Source organism: Epargyreus clarus, unplaced genomic scaffold, assembly GCF_041222505.1.
Source record: "Epargyreus clarus isolate Ecla_fem2 unplaced genomic scaffold, WU_Ecla_fem_2.2 ptg000033l, whole genome shotgun sequence".
In the NCBI taxonomy this organism is placed as follows: Eukaryota; Metazoa; Arthropoda; class Insecta; order Lepidoptera; family Hesperiidae; genus Epargyreus; species Epargyreus clarus.
The window spans coordinates 5,745,468-5,772,784 of record NW_027332238.1 but is presented as its reverse complement, the minus strand read 5'-3'; the positions used below and the strand labels follow the sequence as shown (position 1 = coordinate 5,772,784).

The window sequence follows — 27,317 nt, the reverse complement described above, 5'->3', positions numbered from 1 at the left end:
ATACGAATTGCATTAAATGTGTAGATGTGTAAGTGTTGTATTTTTATTTCCCTTCCCTATCAATTAGTATACTACTAGCTGACCCGGCAAACGTGTTGCCATATAAATAAAAAAATGTTAATGGTGAACGACCCTTATCACTTAGAGGTATAAAAAAAGTAGTAGTCCGTTCTCAGACCTACTGAATATTCATATAAAATTAGGCGAAAATCGGTAAAGTCGTTTCGGAGGAGTACGGTAACTAACATTGTGACACGAGAATTTGATATATAAGAAAATAGCTATTTTTGTAGTAAGAGGATAAAATAAGTATTTAACAAAAATAAACTTCGGCAAAGAGAGATCTCCCACTGTGCGAGTTTGCCATATGTGTGAGATGTTAAAAAAACTTCGATAGCGTGATTCAGAATACTGGTAACGCCATCTTTTGATAATTTGCGGAAAGTCTCAAATATGTCCTATAAATAAGAAACCATGTTTTTATGTAAAAAATGAGTTTAAAATAATAAAATTGTCTATTAATTTAAATTATTATTTTCTTTTTTATAATATAGGAGTAGCAGAGAGTCCACCTGATGGTAAGTGGCTACTGCCGCTCATGGACATGTGTAATCAACCCCAGATAGGATTAGATATTCCTACCTGATGTCGGTAGCAGATACGCCGCTACCCCTGAGAACTAAGCTGGAACGCCTCGTAAAAGTATGTCTCCCTTACCACACCCTTCAAACCAGAACACAGCAGCGCTACACTGCTGTACCATCAGGTGGACTGAATGCTCGTCTGCTACACCTATATTATAACAAAAATAAAAAAAATATTCTTCGTAACTTCTGTGTTATAAATATGTGAGCAATTAAGACAAAAACATGTACATATATACTTTATTTACACATTATTTATATACTCTTCGTCCATAGCCTTAAATTTATCGACCATTTCATCCGGAACCTCTACTGTCGACAGATCCTCCGCACCAACTTCCTCCTCCTTCTGTATAAGGATATCTACAACATTCTCACATGCTAAGCGTACAGCTGCATCTTTTTCAAACTTATGATACTCTCTTAATATGTAGTAGACGCCATTTTGTCGTAGAATCTCTCTGCCGTGACGTTTCGAGCATAATTTGTTTAATGTTTCAATAATCATCTTTCGTATATCTATATCCGGATCTCGTGATTTTTCCTTCGGTAAGTATTGTAGTGATATAGGTAGTTTATCCATTTCTTCGTCACAGTAATCTTCATTACCCATTAGCGGTGATAATAAATATGTTAGTAAGTCCAAATCGTCGTTCAGTAGGAAGTTATGGTAATCGGTGTCAAAGGATAGGTTTCGTATAGTACCTATCGCGCCTCCGCGACGAATATTCGATCTTTCATAGTTACAAAACGGTAGTAACTTTAATAATGGAATGTACGGCTTCTCCTCCGTCAACCACTTCCGTACACGGCTACTGCAGCTTAAGTTACTAAGAAACGGAGCTAAATAATCCAAATTTGAGTGCTTGTTGAAATCAGTGTTAACAAACGCGTTTAAAATGTTGTTTAAGTGTGGCAAACAGGTATCTACGCATGTTTCAACGTTGTCTTCCTGTCTGGTGATGTTTGAGAGGATCATACAAGCGGCATCTGCGTGTTTTTTATTCGGATTTGAGACATAACCTATCAACATGTCTAAAACAGATTTAGAAGTATCAGGGCGGTATTTAAGCAGCTCTACAGCACCCTGAGGATACGCAGACACATTAACTAGTAATAATAGAGCATTCTTAGCGATTTCGTCAACTTTATCGTCAGTTAAATAGATCACACTTAGTATTAAACTTTCTTTACTTAGTAACACTTTTATACCCTCCTCAGTGCCGGATACGCCCACTAAATGTTCCAAGGATATGTGCTTTAAGTCTATCCTTGATTCGGATTTCAAAAAATCCAGTAATTCGTCCAGTGGATCTTTTGCCATGATTTTTGAACACGTGAAAAGTTGATATAAAATCGTAAACAAGTTCGTGTCTTGTCAATACTGTCAATGTGATTCCGATTGTCAGATTTGAAGTTGTCAACCAGTTTCACAGATAAGTTATGTGATACTGCGTGTTTGCCTACAGACTGTTTAAGAATACCAGGTAATATCTATGGTTTATCAATTTCATTTTGCACTAGTTTGTGTATGGCTTAAGCTAGTGTGTCAAGACGATGTTGTATAAAATATTGGAAAGTTAAATGGAATACAAACATACCCAATACAAATATTGGGTCACAATAATGAGTTAAAGGATGTGATGATGTATTCATAGCCGAGTTTCTTAATAACGTGTTGAGACACAAACCAGACGGGAAAATAAAGTTAAGACGGCATTGTATTGTCAATACATACTCGTAGATTATAACTTATATAAGTACAATCTAATAATTCACTTATTTTAGTACCTTAGTTTTACACCGAGAGACTAACAACTGAATAAAATTGAATGTAACTATCCAAACGATCGCTCATACAATATTGTTGCCTAACTAATATGTAGATAATGATACCACTTAGGAGCTTCTTTATTAAATAAGGTTAAAATAAAACAATCAAACGCGTGCATTAAGATAAAATTTATTAAAACTTTAAAAAGAAACAGTAATATAATTATATTTTACTCTTACCGGACTACAACTAGTTCATAATAATAATTTGTATTTGAATATGGAAAACAGTATCAATAAGTAATAATAAGCTTAAAATTATTTTTACGTGAAAATATTTTTTTTTGTATTTTTATTCATCTACATTACATGTACAAGAAATAGGTACTCTTTGAACTACGCTTAATGTTTTACAAACTCACGCAAATGCTAGGAAGCTAAACTTTAAGTAAAACTCTTTGAATTAAAGTATAAAGCGTGCAAAGAGCTTTTAAAATTAATACATGTAGCGTCATCTAGTGTCAAAAAGCATCTATATTATTATGACATTTATTGGTTTTAATAACAAATACAATTAATTTTTAAATGTTATTGTGAATGTGTGTGTAGAATTATTATTGATTATTAATTATTTAATTCCGTTTATAACAAATTAAAAAGATTATTTAGTGAAGCTAATTATTTTTAGATAATTTTGTGCTTATAGAAACAAATCAGCTAATAATATTATAATAAGTAATATTTAATATATGTGCGGCCTTAGGCTGTATGTAGTGAAATGTAAACTGTATAATTTAATATAATATACTATAAGGTATTAATGAAATATTTTCTATAATAATCTATAAAGTAATTAATTTCATGTAAGCATGAATAAAGAGCACAACGCCATCTAGTATCGAGTAGGAAACATAAATACTTAGAGGTCGATAAAAAATATTTACACTTTAAATATGGACGAATTACAATTATTTTGAGGCACTTATAATATTAAAATGATTCTATTCTAGACACTTACGTATTTTATGAAGAGCAAATCCTATTCTATCTAAAAACTACAAATGCGATCAAATTTAATTATGTTATTAATATAAACTTTGTAGTGAAGTCATTAAAATTATCTATTTATTTTATCTATCTCTTTCATTAAAATATAAGCCAATACGAAGTTAACACAGTTACAACTTTAAAATGGAAGGAATCGATAAGGTACTATATAATTGACCGAAAATGTATTGCCCTAGGATATAATAAAATAAAATTATCTGTTGGTTTTCTAGAAGTTAGAAACTTTATAAAGCTACTAAATAGAATTTGACGGGCATTTTGTGCAAATGTAGATACTACGTGACGTTTAGATAAAGGAATTGGTTAATAAATACATAGGATATTCCTTCGCTACTTCAAATTCAAGGACTTATAATTTCCACTGGATAACTGTTAAAAAATTACTTCTTGCCTTTGGAAAATCGGTGAAAAAGAGCATTCACTTCAGCATATCTCTGTAAAAGTATGAACTTAGATAAGGCAATCGTAAATTGTCACTCGGCAATCTTTTATAAAACTCTGATAGCGCGCTTTAAGATCAATGTAACGCCATCTGTTATCAAGTAGTGACACATTTATTAGACTCCACTTAACGAAATGATTGACGCATTAATTTGTATTATTACCACTAACAACAGCAAAATAGCTTCTATTGTTATAATATATATTTAGATTTAGAGTAAAAGGAACTAGAAAAAAGGTAACTTTGAAATTAAGCTTAAATTAATTATGTATCCATTTGCACAAAATGTTTTTACTGAAGCTAAATATTGATATTATATATTAATGAATGACGTGATTCAGTGGAATATTGCACAAATTAATTGGTGATTATTTTCCTCAGCATCGACACGATAATCACTGCAAACATTGACGTTTTCAGGATATCAGCATCTGAAAATTAACATTTTTATTTTTAAAACTATTTTAATTTTCCAAAAAAACTAACTTGATAAACGTGAGAAAGGTATTTTAATTTAATGGCAGTGACATGTATAAAATCTTGTTCTATTTGGACAAAAAGAAAAAAAACATACGAAAGGCCCATTCACATTAAGTTGGTACGACAGTTCTACGGGTCGTCGACTACAGTACCCTTAGTATGAGTTTTTACGTTTGCTCGAAAACAGCCACCGTTTGCGTTTTCGCTCACACAGCGCCCTCGTGGACCATATCGGAACTAAAATAAATATCACATTATGAGTTTTAAGAATCTGAATAGTCAATAGTTGATGATATTTACTTTTATAAATACAAATGCAATACATTTACTTTTACATTTTTAATTAATTTTTAGTTACGAAACGGTCCATGGGGGCGCTGTATGAGCGAAAACGTTAACGGTGACTGTTTTTGAACAAACGTAAAAACTCATACTAAATACAGCTTGTACTGTGCAGAATTTAACTTTTATTCATCATCAACACTGTCCCACTGCTGTGCACGGGTCTCCTCTCAGAATGAGAAGGATTAGGCCATAGTTCACCGCACTGAACAAGGGTGAATTGATAGAATTCACATACCTTTGAAAACTTTTTTTAAGATTTCTCAGGTATGCAGATTTCTCACTATGTTTTTTTTCACCGTTTAACCCATTAATTCCCAAGGGTTGAAATAAAAGGATTTTTTTAAATTTTATTATTTATATTAGTTACGTATACATTCAAAAGAAGAAAATCATAGTCAGAAAAAATATTGATACCTCCGTTTAAATTCCACAAAATGTTGCGTTTATGCAACGTTGGGATTAGTGAACTTTAAAACTTACTCTCAACTCGCAACTTACTTATACGGATGGACACTCAATTACTAACGGGAGTGGAACATTTTAAAACAATCAGCATGGAGATGCACCTGACATTTTTTACACATGTAAATTGTTGTACTTTTACATTGTCGGCATCTTCTTCGACGCTTATTTTCATGTTCTTCTATGACATGACCAACATTATCATAGCGAATATTAGTAGGCAATGCGTTCTTGGATGGTCTTCCCATATTTGTATTTGAAACATTCAAAGAATTAGAATGTGTGGCTAACTGTGCTTCTTCACTTTTCATCAAAGTTACAGCAACGTAAGATTTGAAATCTAATTGACTCAAGGTCTGTTCATTTACCATATTGTAAATTTTCCACGAATTCACCAAAACGCTGTCAATCAAATTGATGAAAAGTGGCCACCACCACTTCTTCCCTCTTACTCGAATTCTGTAGTTGGCTATTCCATTATCATGAAGATCAACTCCTCCCATATTTTTATTATAATCTGCTATTACTTGAGGCTGTTGCACATTCATCATCTTTTTATTTTTTCTGTCGTAACGTCTTGCAGTAACCAATGGTTCTACTTTGCCATTATTAGTAGCTACAGTTACCACAGAATTGTCATTCCATCGAACCAAAAGCACTTCATTTTGTTTGTCAAAACAATAATCGAATGACCCTCTCTCTTTTTTACTGAGAATTTTCGTAGCTTTCAAAGTTTTGTTCATTGTACGATTTTCTTTGATAGTACCGGTAGCAAAGTAACCTTTCTCTTTTAGGTTGCAAAATAGTTTATATGAAGAAAAAAAATTATCAAAAAATACGCGATGTTTACAAGGATCTTCAATTAGGGACAACAGATCTAAAACAGTATTTTCTCCCAAACCCAAGTCACTTCTAGTGACATTACTACTTTTGCCACCATATGGAATAAACTGATACAAGTAGCCACTTGCACTGCATAAACACCAAAGCTTGAATCCGAATCTAACAGGCTTTCCTTTGATGAACATTTTGCAACCATGACGTCCAAAATACGGCACCATTTCTTCGTCAATTGACAAGTTATGTGAAAATATCCCAAACTGCATGTTCTTTTTGTTGATGACATTGAAAATAGGACGCAATTTGGCAAATTTATCATTTTTGTCCAAGTCAGCGTTGTCACATAAGTGAATATTTTCCTTTATACAGTCGAATTTGTTTCGACTCATACACTTTCTTACAATCGGTACATTTTTGTCTTCATCTTTAGACCAGTACAGTTTTGTTGAAGGCAGAGAATGATAACCGGTCAGGAATAATATACCAAAAAATCTTTTGAGTTCTGCTACCGTAAGTGTGAATAAATGTCGATTATGGTCACAAGCATATTTTTTTGAGAAGTTTACAATCTGTTCCCAAACTTCATCACTGAAAAATAAGGAAAATACTTCAAAAGGTGTTTTGCCGCCTACACGTTGTTCAATATTTTGTTTTATAACGGTTTCATCACTTATAGGAAAGTTTATATATGTCGGATGACCCATTTTCCAGTCTGGAATACATTTTGGTGACTTCTTTGGCCTTTTCGATTTTCTTGAAGTTGAAGGACTGGTCTGGTCTAGCATATTTTCAGACTCAGTGGGTAAGTCAGTATGGATTTCGTACGTTCCAGCGATGTCGGTGGGCTGAGTGCTGTCGAAACCACCCAACATATCATCATCTAGGTCTTCTTCGTCTGTAAGATTGTCAACCGGTGGAGGGATGTATACAGCATCAATTTGGTTAGCATTTTGTAAATCTTCCTCTTCTTCCAACACGGCCATAATTTCTTGTGATGACAATGCTTTTTTATAAGCCATATTGTACAAATTCACTTCTGTGTGGGTTACTACGTAAACCAGAGAGCTTGAAGTTCAACAAGTAACTAACTGATGAAACAAAAGCGTTTGTGTCACATGAGCTCCAAGAAATCATTGTTTACTATAAATCTCTAGCATCAATGGGTCGCGGCATTACAATAACAAACATTCAATAAATCTCCCAACGTTACATACACGCAACATTTTGTGGAAGTCTAAGTTACACTATATATATAGGTCTTCTTGTTCAACAGAATTATTAAACTCATAAATAAAGGATTGTTAAATATTTGTTTAGTGTAAAAAGTTCGAATTTATTTTAATTAATATTTTTTATGATTTAATGAAATTGTCTGTCTGGAGAAGACTCAATTCGCTGTTTTTCAAAATAAAAAATAAAATATATTTTTTATTAAATTAAGTGTCCAAATAATAATAACCTGTATTTCAGGTTTTCTTTTACAGACTGGATAAGATCTCAGAGATTTACTGCCCTATTTTTAATACCGAAAAAAATCAAACATAAAATGTTGCGTTTACGCAACGATGGGTAAAGATGGGTTAAACAAGTGATAATTAATTTCTAATACGCACATAACTTTGAAAAATCAGAGGTGCCTGGGATTTGAACCTCGGACCTGTTGCTCAAGGGGCCGAGTTTCTAAACCACTGCCTGTTACTTTATTACCTACCATAAAACCACCAAAGCTACCCACCGTTACATGTGTGCTCGCGCTCCCTGTATCCATTCTCAGTGTCACACAGGCATATCTTCTCCTGGGGGGAGTGCACCCTCAGGTGGGAAGGCGCGGATCCCGTGATGTTCGGAGTGAGGCAGATCAGACCGTCATTGCACTCGTCGCTGTTCGCGCAGACGTGGTACAGCGCTGGAATGAAGAATTAATAATTAGATTGGATCAGTGAATACAAGTTTAATTCACAAGGCTTCCAAATTTTATACGGATTCGTATAGTCTTTGGAATTAGAGTCTTTGGACTTTGGAAGTCTTTGGACTTTAGTGGACTAAGGGCTCCTCCCTTAGTCCACTAAAGTTTGGGGGAGGGATGTAAGGGGTGGTCCGCCTTGGTCCCCAAAAGTAATATTGCAATATTGCAAAAATGGCATAAGTCTATGGCATTTTAGCAATTTTGTAATATCAAATGAACTTTTTACAGTAAGGGTCTCCAGACTACTTCCCGCTCCGGGCCGTCGACCACCTTAGCAGGCCACTGCAGGAACAGCTCTAATTTTTCAAAGTTATATGTATTTTGTCATGACCGATATGAACCCATGTCGTACTGCTGGGCACGGGTCACGTCTCAGAATGAGTAGGGTTTAGGACATAGCCCACCGTACTGGCCAAGTATAGCCTTCACAACTTTGAGAGGTTTTTAAAAGAACTCTCAGGCGTATCGGTTCCTTACCATGATTTCTTCCACCATTACAGCAAGCGATAACTAATTTGTAATGTAAACATAACTTTCCTCGTACCTCGTATTCCCTCGATTGACAGGACGAGATACAACTACCTGGCTACTGCCTTGTGAGGCTATTACCTTCAACTAAATTTATTTCCTTTCGCCTAAGAGTCTCTTTAACATTTCAAACTGTCGCTCATGAAACTCTAAAGGTAATCTAAAAGAAACAATACAATATATTAATAATTTATTGACCCTTTCTTTCTAAATAATTCACGACAATAAAACTTAAAAGCATTATAAATTGTATTAACAAAGTAATTCTTAACCTTAAAACTCCATTAAATAGAACGCACCGACATGCGACGAATACTGAAAATATTAATCAAAAACATAGATCTTTTTGAAAATGGTTCACGATCACGTTAAGGCACATTCGTGCTGTGATTTCCACTTAGATTCGGGAGTTAAGGCACTAATTACAACCACAAGGCCGAGGTTTCGTGTTTCGTACTGATCGTATGTGCGATAACCTTTAGCTTGTTAGAGCACAGATTAAAAAATTATTAGAAATAATTCGCGCGGGAATGTCGCCGCCATTGTTCATTTATATCGATGTATTTATTTTCTTTATTTGGTATCTTAATTATATGTGATCAGGCAATTCAATAAAAGCTACTTTTTCTAGTTCTTATTTGACTTGAATGTTTATGTTTTTTTTACGCGGGGTTTCACCAGACACTTAAAATATTTTCGGGACTTTTCGGATCCCTTGAAGTCGAAAATTTATTCGAAAATTTATTTCATATTATCGAAAATGTCTGAAACAGCTCTAAGGATATGAAGACTGTCATTCATGTAGAGTCCGCGCCAAAATGCTAGTCCGCTCTAAAGTTGTGGCGACGCGATTCATTTCTATATTCAGAGCGGACTAGCAGTTTTACGCTTCTATACCTAATTAAAATATCTATGTTACTCCATAGATTAGTAAAGACGACTCACTCCTTACAAGAAAATGTACCCAGTTTTGAGAATTGAAATACTTGCGTAAAAAAGTTTTGCCACGTCTCCATGCTAAAATGTCCCTAAAATATTTGTAATAATTATTTATTTATTATGTAAATTACGCAGTATTAGTTATTTATTCGGAAATTTTCTCTAAAAATGTTTTTATTTGTCAAGAATTAAAAAAAAAACTTACTAATAAGTCGTTTGTGGTTTCATTCAATTTCAAGACGGCGAAGTATCTTTACTTATCTATGTGTTACTCCCACAATTTAGACGAATCCAACGACACCTTAAGTTAATCCATAAAACCATTTAGGCCACAAAGCGTACAAGAATAGCATACATACATACGCTCGACAAACAACCCAGTCGCGTAAAAATACAAGTTATTTTACTAACACATTTAAATAAACTAAGAACCTTGAATCCCACATACTCGTATCATGTAACTAATTCGCATGCATGTTGCTAGCATGTTTCGCCATCTTTGCATGTTAAGTTAAGCAAATAATATGGTTTCATGTTTCAAATACTGTATGTGTAATGCGACCATCTTTCTTAGCGGACGCTTAAGGCATTTTATTTGTAGAACTCTGGTTCGACTCCGGCGACACTGCTACAGCTATTTCTGACCATAGATTAGTAAAGATTATTCACTCCTAACAAGAAAATGTACCCAGTTTTGAGAATTGAAATAGTTGCGTAAAAAAGTTTTGCCACGTCTCCGTGCTAAAATGTCTCTAAAATATTTGAAATACTTATTTATTTATTATGTAAATTACGCAGTATTAGTTATTTATTCGTAAATTTTCTCTAAAAATGTTTTTATTTGTCAAGAATTCAAAAAAATAACTTACTAATAAGCCGTTTGTGGCTTCATTCAATTTCAAGGCGGCGAAGTATCTTTACTAATCTATGTTTCTGACTAATAATAGTATTAAGCTCTGTGTTCTGGTTTGAAGGGTGTGGTAAGGGACACATACTTTTTGGATCCGTTTCAACTTAGTCTTCAAGAATAACAACTCATTTGTAGGATTCTAGTATTATCTGGGGTTGATTACAGATGTCCATGGGTGGCAGTAGCCCCTTACCACCAGGTGGACTGCATGCTCCTATGCTACTCAAAAATTCAGAGAGGTGGAAACCTTCAAAAGGTACCCGAAGCCGTGAGAGCGACGTCAGGTTATGTGGGACTTTTACCGCACTAAAACCCCCCCGTCCGTTCGTGGCCGTCCTCGGCGTTTGGTGGAGAACTCCGAGATCTCCAATGGAACACAATCGGAGTCCTCCTAACGCGATACCCCCGGCTCTGCCCTGGGGGAGCAAAGTAATTTACGCTCTCACATCCCCTGGTGATTACAGCGATATGCGACCACACAAACCGCTGTCCTTCCCGGGGTTACTGGACGGTTCGAGCTCCCACTCTTGCCGCCCGCAACCCCGGAAGCCCCTTTTAGTCGCCTCTTACGACAGGCAGAGGATACCGTAGCCTTATTCTGGTCCCGGGACTACAGGGACAACATTTTCTCTCCCTAGGGACAGGAAAGGAAAATAGGACAGTCCTACCCAAAGAGACGTATGGTCACATTACGAATGACGTAAGAATTCATAAGTAGTACTTAAATTTAAGCAATAACATTTTATTGAAGTAAGTTTCTACGTTCTGAAAACATTTTTACAATTTATTAAACATGGTTAGTTCGTATGTATGTGAGGGTCTTACAACTGAATTTTAAACCAGTACCCTTACCATGAGTTTTCAAAACATCCCACAATTTTACGTTACGTTTACTCAATCCATTATTCTGTTCCGTTTGCTTCAGTAGACTGAGTAAACGTAACAATAAGTAAGTGTTCAAGTCTGTCTGTTTACCGCACTTCGCAAAAAAGAGAGACAAAACATAAAGCGCCATTTGTCAATTTAGACATTTAATGTTACGTTACTAACACTATAGGTCTGATACAATCCGCTAGGGGCGCTGATTGGAAATTGTATGGGAAAATACGTAAACAAATACCAAAACAGTCATATTTGTCAAAACGTAAAAACTCATGGTAAGGGTACAGTTAACAACCGCAGTAATAGCCTAGTGGTTAAGAAACTTGGCCTCTCGATCGAGGGGTCCGAGGTTCAAATCCCAGGCACCTCTGATTTTAAACTTAAGTGCGTATTACAAATTAATTATCACTTGCTTAAACGGTGAAGGAAAACATGTTGAGGAAACCTGCATACCTGAGAGATTTATATAAAAAAGATCTCAAAGGTACGTGAAGTCTGCCAATACGCACTTGGCCAGCGCGGTGGACTATGGCCTAATCCTTCTCATTATGAGAGGAGACCCGTGCCCAGCAGTGGGACAGTAATGGGTTGATGATGAACGACAACTGATTGAGATGGAATTTTCCATACACGTTTGGTTTGGATGACAATGTATGGGCTTAGTGACGTCATTGTCAATCTAATATGGCGGAGTCCGTAAAATGGCGACCAATTATATTTTATGCATCCCCATGATATGGGTATCAAATGAAAGGGTTTCTGAAAACTCAAAAAAACAAAATGGTGCTACAATTAAGTTACTTAAAGCTTGATTTAAAAAAACTTTTTTAGATTTATTGAAGTTATTACTCCGCCTAGTAGCAATAATGTTAAGCGCTGCTGTGTTCCGGTGTGAAGGGAGATATACTAATCCGAGTTGTTCCAACTTAGTTCTCAAGGGTCAAACCTTAAGGTCTTCAATGTTATAAAATAATATTAAGGAGTACCATTCGCGTATGTTCACTTCAAGGTATAGTCCGCGTTAAACCGCTAGTCCGCTCTGAATATAGAAATGAATCGCGTCGCCATAGCAAATTTCCTCGCAACAACTCACCTGCTCGCAACTTCAGAGCGGGCTAGCAGTTTGACGCGGACTATAACTTTTATTTTTAATAATTATTGAATTTAAATATTCCGTTACATACATACATACATACAGGTCAAACTAATAAAAGCGTGGTAAAAAAAAACGTAGATTATCCTGAAAAAAAAAAATGTGTTCTACAGAGATCGATAGAAACCTTTGACCGCGAACGAAGCTACGGGTGAAAGCTAGTTAAAAATATAGAACATTATTGCTGTAAAGACCTTTTAAGGTATATTACAAATGAAAAACCGTGTTTAGTAATATTAATAACGGTAATGAACGATAAACTTGAAGAAAGGTCGCAGTACTACTTCGCGAGGTCAAAATGGCGGTATGTCACGTCACTTTATTTATTTAATTATTAAATTATAAAGGGCATTATTTAAAGTGTATCGTATCACAGTGATAGCCTAGTGGTAAGAAACGGGCGCTTGATCGAGGGGTCCGAGGTTCAAATCCTAAACCTCTGATTTTTCATTAGGTACTATTAAAAAATAATTATCACTTGCTTAAATGGTGAAGGAAAACATCGTAAGGAAAATTGCATACTTGAGTCATCTTAAAAAAAAGTTTTCAAAGGTAGGTATATAAAGTCTACCAATACTTGGCCATCATCAACCCATTATTGCCCCACTGCTGGGCACAGGTCTCCTCTCAGAATGAGAAGGATTAGGCCATAGTCCACCGCGCTGGACAAGTGCGTATTGGTAGACTTGACATACCTTTAAGATATTTTTTTATAAATCTCTCAGGTATGCAGGTTTCCTCAAGATGTTTTCTTTCACCGTTTAAGCAAGTGATAATTAATTTCTGATACGCACATAAATTCGATAATCAGAGGTGCGTGCCTGGGATTTGAACCTCGGACCCCTCGATCGAGAGGCCGCGTTTCTTAACCACTAGGCTATTACTGCTTTGCCGTGATAGCCTAGTGGTATTCGTGGACAATTTGTAAGTCGTTGGCCTATACAAATAAATATATTTCATTTCATTTCATAATATAATTGTATTTAATATGCGACTAATAAATTATAGGCATTACTACAAAACCTATCAAGAATCCGTCGGGAAAGATTAATGAATAGTAAAACTCTATTATTCTACGAAATATTTATATACACGCCACTAAAGCAATGACAAATAGTCTTAATATATTATTCTTAAACTGTCACTGTTCATTTATTTTAGAGTTCTGACCTTTACGTGTATATAAACTATAGTCTGATTCATAATTAGGTGTCCAAAATGTAAACAAAGAAATGTCACTGTCAAAATTAACAAGAAACAAAAACTTTATCAAACTCAACAAAAAACTAAAATTTAACAAATATACACAATTTAACAAACGCGTTATGTAAACGAGAAAACATTACAGTTCGATCACAATCACGAAAATTAATAATATCAGTTACGAAACTTAAAAATGACAGCACAAGAAATGTCTTGGATTCCGATTGTGTTACCATTATCACATTTTAATTTTCTACCATAAACTTTGTTTTTTATTATTATTACTGTATGGAACGAAATTGAGGTGATATAAATATTAGAAAATGTGAATTAATCTTAATTTATTTAGATGATTATTTTATTATTGATGTATTACTTTAATATCGACAAAAATAAAAACTACCATTTCTAACGTATTTTCTTGATACCTTTGTTTACATTTTGGACACCCAATTATGAATCAGAGTATATATAGATTTTGTATGTGAAAGTACTTGCTACTCGACACTAGATGGCGCACATAAAATGCGTACATACAGAAATTGAAAGGTGGTTGACCACACCCTTCAAACCAGTCCAAACCAGCGCTTAACACTGCTATTGTTCGCCAGAAATACTTAACGAAACACGAAGACATCTACCAACCTTAGTAATAGTTAATATTTTCTTATATCTACACTAATATTATAAAGATGAATTCTTTGTTTGGTTGGTTGTAAAGAATAGGCTGAAAAACTACTCGACCGATTTTAAAAATTCTTTCACCATTCGAAAGCTACATTATCTACGAGTAACATAGGCTGTATTTTATATGAAATATATTTGATAAATAGATTTTGAGGCGGTACAAAGTTTACCAGGTCAGCTAGTTACTTATAAAATACAGTGACACTTACACAAGCACGCAAACATACACACGCAATAGCATGCACACACACGTCCACACATTCTCTTGTATAATTTGAACGCACACACACGTCAAGCTACACCGCGTTGCACACGACCTTTTCAGTTAATACAAGCAATAATTTTACTTTTATTTTCGTTCCTTTCTACGCTATTTTGTTTCTTTCTTTCTTACCTTTAGTCTGACCCTCGCTTCAGGCTCTACGGTGTTGCACATGACCTTTTCAGTCAGTTTGAACTAATTACTTAGTATTTTTACTTTTATTTTCTTTCTTTATTAAACATATTCGATACAAGCGGCCTTTTCGATTAATTCAAATAATATTGTAGTTTTATTTTCTTTCTTTTATTAATAACTTTGTTTCTTTCTTTCCCACTCTTAGTCTGAGGCTAAAAACTTTTTCTTTCTTTTTAACCACATTCACTACTTAACTTGTTAACGCGTACGTATCAAGCTCTACAGCGTTACAAAATACTTTTTCGATTAATGCAAATAATATTTTAGTTTTATTTTTTTTCTTTTATTAATAACTTTGTGTCTTTCTTTCTTACCTTTAGTCTAAGCCTCACTTCAGGCTCCACAGCATTGTACATGACTTTTTCAGTCAATTCAAGCGATAATTTTACTTTTATTTAATATTATTTATTATTTATTAAAATATTGTTCTTTCAAGTACCCAGTTCAGTTTTATTTTCTTTCTTATATTAATAATTTTGTTTCTTTCTTTCTTACCCTTAGTCTGAGCCTCGCACTGTCCATTAACTGGTGGTAGATTGTCCCCACACAGGCACCGGGTGATGGCATCGTAATGTGTTCGTACGCACGACGAGCTGCTGATACCCGCGCACTCGGCTTGGCGGGAACAGGGACGCGCTGTAAGAGAGAACAGGTTAGCGCCATCTGTTGTTGAGTAGCGGGAACTAGCGTTTTACTTTTAGTATAATATATAGTAAAATGACGTAGTTCTCGATAATTTTAGTCTAAAATCATATTTGGGAACTAACGTATTGTGAAAAATACTATTTAAATTAATTATCTGAATAGTATTTTTCACATTATTATATTAAAAATTGTACAAATTTATAATAATTATGATATTCTCAGAACATAATCTAAAAATAGGTCATTTTTTCCTAGTAAAATATCTCCTTGAAATAATTAACAATGTTATATGTCGAAAGGGTCCATTCACTGATTACTTAAGGATAATTTTGACCCATTCCCACTCCGACTGACACACTGGACTGTAATATGTACATAATATCTGAGTAATAACTGTGTTCTAGCAAGTAAAGAATTTGATTTGAATGTTTTTTATTTATTTTTTAATGTGTAAATCATTTAGTACAATAGGTCAATAACGATATATAAAGTTCAATTAAATGCTACCTTTACAGGTGTTACACATGTCATGTCATGTAAGATTTTTCAAACGCCTCTTCCCGATTCTTACGAAAGATTCCATTTCGATTATCAAAGTAATAAAATGTTGTTAGAAAAATATCAGTTATACTCATAGATTAACTTGAATGAAGCCACAAACGGCTTATTAGTAAGTTCTTTTTTGAATTCTTGACAAATAAAAACATTTTTAGAGAAAATTTACGAATAAATAACGAATACTGCGTAATTTACATAATAAATAAATAATTATTTCAAATATTTTAGGGACATTTTAGCACGGAGACGTGGCAAAACTTTTTTACGCAACTATTTCAATTCTCAAAACTGGGTACATTTTCTTGTTAGGAGTGAGTAATCTTTACTAATCTATTGTTACACTAAAACTCCGTATTGTCGTTAATCTAGTATTTAACTTTTAACAGCTCATCCTTGATTTTTACCTTCTAGACACAAATGAAAGATTATCCCTATCAAAACATTTGACCGCGCGATCTAAATAGAAAGAAATCGACTTGGATCATATTTAAGGGTATATTTTTGAAATAATTGCTTAAAATTAACACTGCTGTTACAGAAATAGGTGTAATAGTAAAAAGTAAAAACACAAGTTCCTAAAAAAATGCTTTTAAAGAAATTCGACCACCGTCAGTACAAAGGGTCGCGTGTTCCGATATGTAAATTCGGAGTCCGTAGGCCACATAATTGATGGGTAGGAAAGGTTAAACCACCTTACTACCTTTTTATACAGAAGAACTTTGTTATAACTTACGAAACGTTTTTTGACGGCCCTTACTAGGGTTATTGATCAAGTTTTATATATACTTGCTGAGCCGGCAAACGTCGTGTTGCCATATAAATAAAAAAAAGTTAATGGTGAACAATCCTTATCACTTAGGGGTATGAAAAAGATAGTAGCCGATTCTCAGACCGTCCGCTCTGAGTATAGAAATGAATCGCGTCGTCAACTTCAGAGCGGACTAGCAGTTTGGCGCGGACTTATTTTTTTTTTTCGTGAAGTAGTTTTTGAGTTGTGGAAAGGTGTGGTTGCGGACTTATGTATGTGACCTGACCATCTTAGTTTTTTTTTATAGTATAGAAGTAGCAGACGAGCATGCAGACCACCTGATGGTAAGTGGCTAATGCCGCCCATGGACATCTGTAATTAACTCCCGATAAGATTAGATTCTTACCTGAGGTTGGCAACAGATGCGTTGCTACCTAAGACTAAGTTGGAACGCCTCGGATAAGTATGTCTTCTATACCTTTCAAATCAGAACACAGCAACGCTCAACACTGCTGTTATAACAGAAATAGGTGTGGCGGTGGTGCCGTCGGAGTCGAACTACAAAGGGTTCTACCACCTTTCTTACGCGGCAACGCGGCGTTACTAGCTGAGGCTAAGTTGGAACGCCTCGAATGTGTCTTCTTAACTTCACCTTTTAAACCAGAACACAGCAGCGCTTAACACTGCTGTTATAACAGAAATAGGTGTGGCGGTGGCAGATCCATAGAGGGTTCTACCACCTTCCTTAGGGGCAACGCATATGATCAGCTTCAAGTAAAACTTGGCGGGTTACTCTCATAAAACAATATTATTATAATCATATTTTTACTTTTAACTTTTTAAACAAAATATGACAATTTCAGTTGGTTTTATACAATGGATAAGCGAAAAATTAATAAGGGTTTAAGTTTGTTCAACTGTGTATGACGGAATATTTTACTGTTTTAAGGAAGAAATAAAACTTTCTTGAACTATGATGGTATAAAGATGGTGGTATACCCTCTGATCAATATAGAGTTGGTAACAGATGTCCATACAGTGTCTTACCATCATTTGGTCAGCATTATTTGCTATACAATTCGAGAATGTGTCCCTAAAGTTACATTATTTAACTCAGAACGTGTAGCTAAATACACGTTTGAAAAATCTATAAATTATTCAACAGAATACTTCATGAAATTCTTAGGTTTCTACATTAGCATATATTGAGCAATTTGTAGTTCTTAACTTACATGCACTTTGTTTAAGCTTCAAGGATAAATGGCACGTGTTTAAAAACTTTGGCTTGCAATAAATTAAAGTCATTTAGCAGTTATTATGGAATTTACAAAAATATGACACGCGCGAAAAGCAACAATAAAAATAATGGATTTCGAAGACACCGCTACACCTATTTCTGTTATAACAGCAGTGTAGCGCTGCTGTGTTCTGGTTTGAAGTGAGGTAAGAGACATACTTTTCCGAGGCGTTCCAGCTTAGTCCTCAGGGGTAGCGGCGCATGTGGCTACCTCAGGTAGGACAATCTTATCTGGGCTTGCTTAAAGATGTCCATGGGCGGCAGAACTTAACATCAAGTGGACTGCATGCTCGTCTGCTACTCCTATATTATATACTTTGATAAGTAAAAAGATACTTCACCTCCTTGAAATTGAAAGAAGCCACAAAACGATGATATGTCAGTTACTTTTTGAATTCTTGACAAATAAAAAAGATTATCTCTTAAATATAAAATTCTCGTGTCACAACGTAAGTTACCGTACTCCTCTGAAACGGCTTTACCGATTTTCACCAAATTTTATATGCATATTCAGTAGGTCTGAGAATCGGCTACTATCTATTTTTCATACCCCTAAGTGATAAGGTTTGTTCACCCTTAACATTTTTTATTTATATGGCAACACAACGTTTACCGGGTCAGCTAGTATATAAATATATAGCGAAGGAAATATTCCACAAAAGATTGAACAAGTTCACCTTCACCTACTTCTCACTAGATGGCGTTGATAGCGTTCAGAAGGCTCAGTAAAGATTTACACCTTCCGGCTTCCACTATAACTTGACCTCTCGTACTAAGGACAGTTAATTTAAGCACGTGCCTACATAATTTGGTATCATGTCCAATTTAATTTGACCTCTAATATTAAGGAGCCATAAAGCTTAATCTAATGACGTAATCTCTAAAATATCTAAAAATATACACAGGTATTTGGTAGAATACAGAAAATTTCTGCTTAAAATTATATTATGATTTTTTTAGGAAATATTTAAGTAGGGATTTCCAGTTCAGTCTTAAGGGATAGACAAGTATGTATATAGTATTCACCTTAGGGAATTGTAATGGTTTCTATATTAAGTTCTAAAATAAATATTTCATAAAAGTAATTTTTCTATATCAATAGATAAATGCTCTATAAAAAGCGAATTATAAAAAATAGCTTGTAATACATAAAGGTTCAAAAAATAGCCAAGAACAAGTCGCTCACGGAAGGTTAAATACTAACAGATTTTTATTATTTTTAGAAATAAATCGTTTGTGAAATTTTAAACAAATGCGAAAACGTTGAAAACGCGGCTTGCTTGTATGGCAACCTCTATTTATTTTTAAGCAATTTTATTTTTAGTATTTGTTGTTATACCGGCCACCGTTATACTTACTCTGTAAAATGTAAGTGTTTCTGTATTACGGTTCAGGAGGTAGAGTCCTGTGACAGACGGACAGACAGCTAAGGCTTCGTACTAGGGTACATTTACCTTTACCCTTTGGTTACGGAACTCTAAAAATATGTAGTTTACAATATCTCTAATTCCATTTACTCGATTATTTTATATCATTTGATTTGTAAATGTTTTGATGTGAAACATCTATAGCCGCACGTAAAACCGATTTCTGGTGTGGCGACGCATGCCGTGGCGTCACCACGCTATACGATGGTATATATATACAGTCTATATGCAGTAGTGTGTACGGTGTGGCGACGCGTCGCCATGCGCAAAAATCGTAATATTTTATTTTATCATTATGACATATTTAGTTCCTATCACAAATGTTCTTTTCTGCATATTACTTTTACAAAATAATGTCGATGTTTCACATCTGCCAGGCGTCCCGTGACGGCTCACATTGTTTTCACATTAGAGATTTTTCTGAAAATTCTTCCCATAAAGCAAACATTGTAAAGTAGGTTTTTTGAAATTCAAAAAGAATTATGAAAAGAATCTACCTTATGCAAGATATTTTAATTTGATTGAAGGCTTAGTTGTGGCTACGACGTAGCTATTTCGTAGCAAAGATTTTTACATATTTGAATGTCAAAATAAATAAAAATTTGTCAAAATATGTTTATTCAGAATGGATTTTTACAGAATTCTTTCTGAATGTTCAAGTAATTGAATGAATATAGAAATTGGCTTTATTTGAAACGTAATAAAAATTCTTATTGTTTTTACTTAATCCCCGAAGCAAAAAGAGGCGTTTTTGATATATAGGTTCAATTTAGTTTCTTTTTAGTACCTAGCTAAGATTTAAGAAATTCTGTTTAGTTTTTTGAAACTGTCAGGGGCTACTCGTATAATTTTTTAATTTCAGTTTTCTTGAAGAATTGTTGTTTATTTCAAAACTAGCCAAGTACATTTTGTAGAAAAAAATCAAAGTCTAGGAGCTGATATGTGCTAAATTTCTCTCTGAAAAATAATGGTCGATGTTGGCTACTCGTGGTTGCAAAGTTTGATAACATACACTTTTTGCCGTGTTAAGAAAATTCAATAAGAGCGATTTTTTAAAACAAAATGAAGTTAGCGTTGAGCTTTTAAAATTGCTTAACAGAAGGCGTTAATCCTTAGTCTTAGAAACCAGATAGTTTTCCAATTCTATCTGAAGTTGATTACAGAATACAGATGTACATACAAGACACTGTCAAGACAGTGAGTTACCATCTGGAGAAGTGTAATTTACTTGTCATTTAAAAAAAAATAACTATTTAATATCTTCGAAATATTTTAAAAACTAACATCTGTCTTTATTGCTTCCTTTCACAGATTTGCATTAATACAGCCCGGTAGATTATGTTCTGGGTCTCCCCTTTCTATACTAATATTATAAAGACGAAAACTTTGTTTGTTTCTTTGATTGTAATGAATAGGCTCAAAAACTACTAGACCGATTTTAAAAATTCTTTCACCATTCGAAAGCTACATTATCCACGAGTAACATAGGCTATATTTTATATGAAATATATTTGATAAATAGATTTTGAGGCGGTACAAAGTTTGCTGGGTCAGCTAGTTATAAATAAAGATGGGGCCTATCAGTATTAGACCTAGATTTCCACAACTAGATTTAAATTCCACTTATTTCTAGATAAAAATACCTTAAAAGTACAATAGTTAACAGAGGTCAACATATACTGGTCGGTTCATAAATACCACGAGCCAGGGGTCACAGTAAAATGGTCGCCACTTCCGGCCCCGCGCCGGATGCTACTACCGTTTCCTATCCGTTATTCTGAAATTTCCATCTGCTATCTACGTAATTAAGCCGTTTATTGGTAAGGCGACCTAATTTAAATAAATATAAACTAATCTAACGTAATAAAAGCTATCTTTAGTAAAAGGTCACGATTTTATGATTAAATAATATTTCTGTTGTAACAGCAGTGTAGCGCTGCTGTGTTCTGGTTTGAAGTGTGGTAAGAGACATACTTTCCGAGGCGTTCCAGCTTAGTCTTTAGGGGTAGCGGCGCATCTGTGGCGGACCTCCGGTACGAATATCTAATCCTATCTGCAGTCGTCATTACAAATGTCCATGGGCGGCAGTAACTACTTACCATCAGATGGACTGCATGCTCGTCTGCTACTCCATATTAATATATATATATATATATGTAGAGTTTTAGGTCGCTGGTTTCTAATCCGATATATAATTTGGAACCCTTGTGCGCTAGTGACGATAGTGTAGGTGAATATATGTATAAATACCGTAGAGTGGTGCGGTGCTCCCTTCGGCGACCGATCAACCGTGATGCACACACACTCGCGACTTCCAAATAGGTCCCCAGGACCCCCGTAATATATAAATTATATTATACGTCCCGTGACGAAATCCGAATACCGACTGTCCGTACAATGTGTGTTATGTATATATATATATATATATATATATATATATATATATATATATGTCGAAATACTGATATGTCCCCCTTACCACACCCTTCAAACCAGAACACAGCAGCGCTTAACACTGCTGTTATTAGGCAGAAATAGGTGTGGCGGAGGTGCCACCAGAGTCGAACCACAAAGAGTTCTACCATCTTCAAAATAAAATTAAATTGTCCCTGTAGTTCCGAGACTAAGGCTACGGTATCCCCTGCCAGTCGTAAGAGGCGACTAAGAGGGAGCTTCCGGGGTTGAAAGCAAGAGTGGGAGCTCGAACCGCCCGGCCAGCGACCCTGGGAAAGACGGCGGTATGTGTGGTTCGCATACCGTCGTAAAACCAGTTGTACCAGTCCGCTCTGAAGTTGTTGCGAGCGGGTGTAGTCATACAATTTGCTATGGCGACGCAATTCATTTCTATATTCAGAGCGGACTAGCAGTTTTACGCGGACTATACCACCCTTCAAACTAGAACACAGCAGCGCTACACTACTGTTATAAGATATATGTGTGACAGTGGTGCCCTCAGAGTCGAACCACGAAGTTATATGACCTTCAAGTGTTTTTTTTAGATATTTCTTAGTGAATTCGGTATATTCGCCAATGACAGTTACATAATGGTTTCGTGTGTAAAAATACTTGAAACCATATTGAAGATTGCCGATTTATGATTTTCTTTATATCTCCGTGCCTTACCGTACCTTATACTCGTACAAGAATTACGACCCTTTGTAGGGTTCCGTAGACAAGGGTAAAAACGGAACCTTATTACTAAGCCTCCGCTGTCTGTCCGTGTGACAGGGCTCTATCTCTTAAACCGTAATAGACAGACGCCTATTTCTGTAATAACAGCAGTGTTAAGCGCTGCTGTGTTCTGGTTTGAAGTGTTGTAAGGGAAATATTTTTCCGAGGCGTTCCAGCTTAGTCCTCAGGGGTAGCAGCGCATCTGCGACTAACCTCTTTAGAAATCTTCAGAGTTTATTCCTGTACTAGCTGACCCGGCAAACGTTGTACCGCCTCAAAATCTATTTATCAAATATATTTCATATAAAATATAGCCTATGTTACTCGTAGATAATGTAGCTTTCGAATGGTGAAAGATTTAAAATCGGTCCAGTAGTGTTTGAGCCTATTCATTACAAACAAACAAACAAAGTTTTCCTCTTTATCGGTATTTATAATATTCATCGCATCTAATATTCTTTTAAACGTGGATAAAGCCGCGAAACACAACTACTTGTTTCATACGCTTCGCTAATGGTTGTAGGGGTTAAAAATAAATCTGAATATATTATTTCTCGATCAATACCTTTTGAGGTTAAGGCCCTTGGTATTAATTAAAGATTTTGCCTTATGCGGCATTTTTACGGCATCAAAAATTTATGCCTTATGATGCCGTATGCCGTATGCCTTATGCCGTATGAAATTTCTTGCAAAAGTGTCGACACTTTTGCTAGAAATTTGATACGCAAAAAGAAATTTCATAAGCGAATCACTTATAGGTACATGAGCTTTTGCCCGCGGCTTCGCTTGCGTTATGAAGTATTTTCATCCCCTATTTTATCCCCTTGGGGGTAGAATTGATCAAGCCTTTCTTACCGGATGCCTACGTCATAATATCTACCTGCATGCCAAATTTCAGCTCGATAAGTCCAGTGGTTTGGCTGTGCGTTGATAGATCACTATGCCAGTCAGTCACCTTTGAGTTATATATATTTAGATATATAGGTACATATAGGGACATATAATATTGATCTTGCAACATTCTTCAAACGGGGCCTACCTACCTACCATCTTTTAAAAACCATCATAGTTCAGGAAAGTTTTATTTCCTCCTTAAAACAGTAAAATATTCCGTCATACACAGTTGAACAAACTTAAACCCTTATTAATTTTTCGCTTATCTCGCTTTTTCGCTATATAATATTGTGTTAAGAGATGGTAGTAACCCTGGAATACAGCAGCGTTTAAAACTGCTGTTATAACAGAAATAAGTTTGGCGTTCGTGCACCACAGAGGGTTTTATACCTATTTTAATCCCAGATTAAATTACAGACGTATCTGAGTTTAGTCACACATGCGTTCTTACCCCTGATTCTATTCCTTAGAACTAAGTTGGAACGCCCCGGATAAGTATGTCTCTTACCACACTTCAAACCAGAACACAGCAGCGCAACACTGCTGTTATAACAGAAATAGGTGTGACGGTGGTGCCACCGGAGTCGAACCACAGAGAGTGGTCGAGACATCTACAAACTTATGCTCGTTTCTTATTTTAATCCCAGATAAAATTACAAACCTATCTGAGATTAGTCAGACGCGTTGCTACAGGACTAAGTTGGAACACCTCGGAAAAGTATGTCTCTTAACACACTTCAAACCAGAACACAGCAGCGCTACACTGCTGTTATAACAGAAATAGGTGTGACGGTGGTGCCACCGGAGTCGAACCACAGAGAGTGGTCGAGACATCTACAAACTTATGCTCGTTTCTTATTTTAATCCCAGATAAAATTACAAACCTATCTGAGATTAGTCAGACGCGTTGCTACAGGACTAAGTTGGAACACCTCGGAAAAGTATGTCTCTTGCCACACTTCAAACCAGAACAGCAGCGCTACACTGCTGTTATAACAGAAATAGGTGTGGCGGTGGTGCCGGAGTCGAACCACAGAGGGTTCTACCACCTTCAGACTCTTAATTCTTTATCAAACTTTAAATTTACGCTTGTTTTATACTTTAAAACACTATGAAACGTCTATAAAGTGTGTTATAATCGATATTATTACTAAAATAGCTTACAAGTCGTTTTATAGTCATTAATCAATTTGAAACTGACTTTGATGGATGGTCGAATATGAAATAATAATATATACATGTTACGAATAATCTGTGATTGTGTTATGTTAGGTAAAGACAATTCATATGATATTCATCATCAATCCTTACTGTCTTACTGGGCACGGGTCTCTTCTCATAATGAGGATTAGGCCATAGTCCACCGCGCTGGCCAAGTGCGTATTGGTAGAAAAAAATTTTTTTAGATTTTTTTTTAATAACTTTTAAACGGCTCTACCGATCGATTTTAGAAACTAAGCTCTTAACATCAAAAAATGACGCCGATCGCCATCAGCCCGTTCGAAATCAATTAAAAAAAAAAAAAAAACCTGAATAACTGTACGAATAAATATAATTTATTAGTCCAGTACCTGTACAAATAGTCACATTGTAAATAAAATTCTATATGCCGCACAAAAAAATCCCATTATAAAAATATTATTTTTGTATAAATTATCTGTGAAACATTTCATGAGTTATAAAAGACAAATGTATTATATGTGGTACTTAACACCAAACAACATTTTTTTATATAATATAGGAGTAGCAGACGAGCATACAGTCCACCTGATGGTAAGTAGCTGACACCCATGGACATCTGTAATCAACCCCAGATAGCATAAGATATTCCTACCTGAGGTCGGCCACATGCGTAGCTACCTCTGAGGACTAAGCTGGAACGCCTCGGATAAAAACAGAATGTTTGTATCTACAAAACTCGAATTAGTAAATGGATTTACTTGAAATTTTGTCACAATATTGGTTATATAAGAGTTATATAAGAGTGGTTTTAATTTTTTTTTAGTTTTCCGCGGAAATATATTATGTTTAAATCACAGCGAAGCGTAGCTCGTTCGTATACTACAATTGTGTTCGTAGGTCTTCGTAGCGGCGTAGCAAATAATGCTACATTGAAAAAATACATAAATATCCATCAGGCATTATGTTTTGCCCTTTTGTAGCTTAACTTTCTGTTAGTGTTACAATAAATAAATAAATAAAAATAAAAATAAAATATTGTCTATATGAATAATATATATAGACGGTTGCCCGCCTACATCAGGATTGGCCATAGCGTCTCACGTGGGTGTTTAGGCGATTAAAATTATTTGCAAGCAAGATCACAAAACCATAAGTTAATTTTATTTCAATAAAGTTATGCACGTTCAATTAGCAAGATCAGTTCCCAATTATTGAAAATATCACACATCACACACACACACACACACAAACAATTGTATTAGAAAACAAAGATAATTGAAAAATTAAGCGAAACAATAGCGATTCGTCTAAGACGTGGCGCGTCCTCCTTATATATTAAATATATTAATCTTAGTGACCGGGGAAACTGTTAAGAACATTGAAATATTGTTTTTGGCAATTGTAACGACGCTGTTTTTAAAAGGAGATATTATTATCTCCTTTTAAAAACAACGTATTTTTATAAATTACTAGCTGACCCGGCAAACGTTGTGTTGCCATATAAATAAAAAAATATTAAGGGTGAACAACCCTTATCACTTAGGGGTATGAAAAATAGATATTGGCCGATTCTCATAGATACCGGATATGCACAAAAAATTTCATCAAAATCGGTTTAGCCGTTTCGGAGGAAAACTGTGACACGAGAATTTTATATATTAGATTTGTCGAATATTTTACGAATAAAATAAAAAAATGTTATCAGTTGAAAGTAATTACAATACATAAAATAAAAAATGTATATTAATTAACAAAATTAATAAGTAATATAAAAAAACTATCTGTGGTAGGTACTTACCACACTTATAAACTAATATTATCTGTCAAATACAGGATGATTGAAAAATATGTTATCTGTGACTTACCTGGCGGCGCGGTCGGCCCGACCTCTTTCGGCGGTTGGGTGTTACTTTTCCCGAACGTCGTCAAGGCCTCGGACGATTCCCCAGTCAGCCAGCCCACCAACAGCAGGGGCAAGATGGCCGCCGCTGCTTGCCGTCTGCACCACATCTCGATACGCGAAAACACACGCATTTTTGACAAGCGTCTTTCGTTTTTCTTTTTTTTTTTTTGTTTTTTTTTGTTCGTTTGTTGGTATGCAAACTCGCTCAAGTTTTTTGTCTGTGGTGTTTAGTGAGATTATTATTATTTATTGGCCGTATAAATGTAGGAACTGGAAGCGTCATTATTTGCAATTTTTAATTTTAAATATTAATTTACAAATTTTATATCGAAAAAAATATTTAGTCAAATTTTTACTTGTAGTTTTCAATAAAAACATGGTTGTCAAAAATTATTACGTAAAAAATATAATGCATTTTCAAATAATTATATCCTTTAAATTTCGAATTGTAAATTAATCTTACAAAATACCACATTGATTATTTCGATGATTTCAAAAATTTGAGTGAGTTTATTTTTGTCAAAGACGAAATGTGCCAATTTTGAAAGAATTAAAATTCTAAAATCTACGTTACGTAATTTTAAACCAACATTGTAAAGAAATGTAATTCTAAATTTAAATTACGCGCTAAAAATGCTAAATATTTTCATCGTGATAAATAAATTTTATTTAAACATTTAATTTTGGTACATATTGTGTTCTGTAGGTTTTAA

General features: G+C 34.9%; 2 protein-coding genes across 5 annotated transcripts in view; both read right to left on the bottom strand.

Annotated features, from left to right (window-relative positions):
• Window positions 1-870: 870 nt before the first annotated feature.
• On the bottom strand, window positions 871-2,046 carry LOC140755603 (protein HGH1 homolog). Its single transcript, XM_073090892.1, has one exon. The coding sequence runs from the start codon at window positions 1,966-1,968 to the stop codon at window positions 889-891; it is 1,080 nt and encodes a 359-aa protein (XP_072946993.1). The 5' UTR covers window positions 1,969-2,046; the 3' UTR covers window positions 871-888.
• Window positions 2,047-2,597: 551 nt separating this feature from the next.
• The window catches only part of sosie (oogenesis-related protein sosie), a 31,042-nt gene continuing 6,322 nt past the window's right edge, over window positions 2,598-27,317 (bottom strand). For 3 of the 4 annotated variants that reach the window (XM_073090907.1, XM_073090909.1, XM_073090910.1), the window contains exons 3-5: window positions 15,275-15,415; window positions 7,790-7,960; window positions 2,598-4,358 (exon numbers count right to left, since the gene is read on the bottom strand). In XM_073090907.1, coding sequence (XP_072947008.1) covers window positions 4,285-4,358; window positions 7,790-7,960; window positions 15,275-15,415 — 386 coding nt within the window. In that variant the 3' untranslated portion in view covers window positions 2,598-4,284. Of the gene's footprint in view, window positions 4,359-7,789; window positions 7,961-15,274; window positions 15,416-26,566; window positions 26,804-27,317 lie in introns of those variants that run through there. The other variant, XM_073090906.1, reaches the window with a different exon arrangement.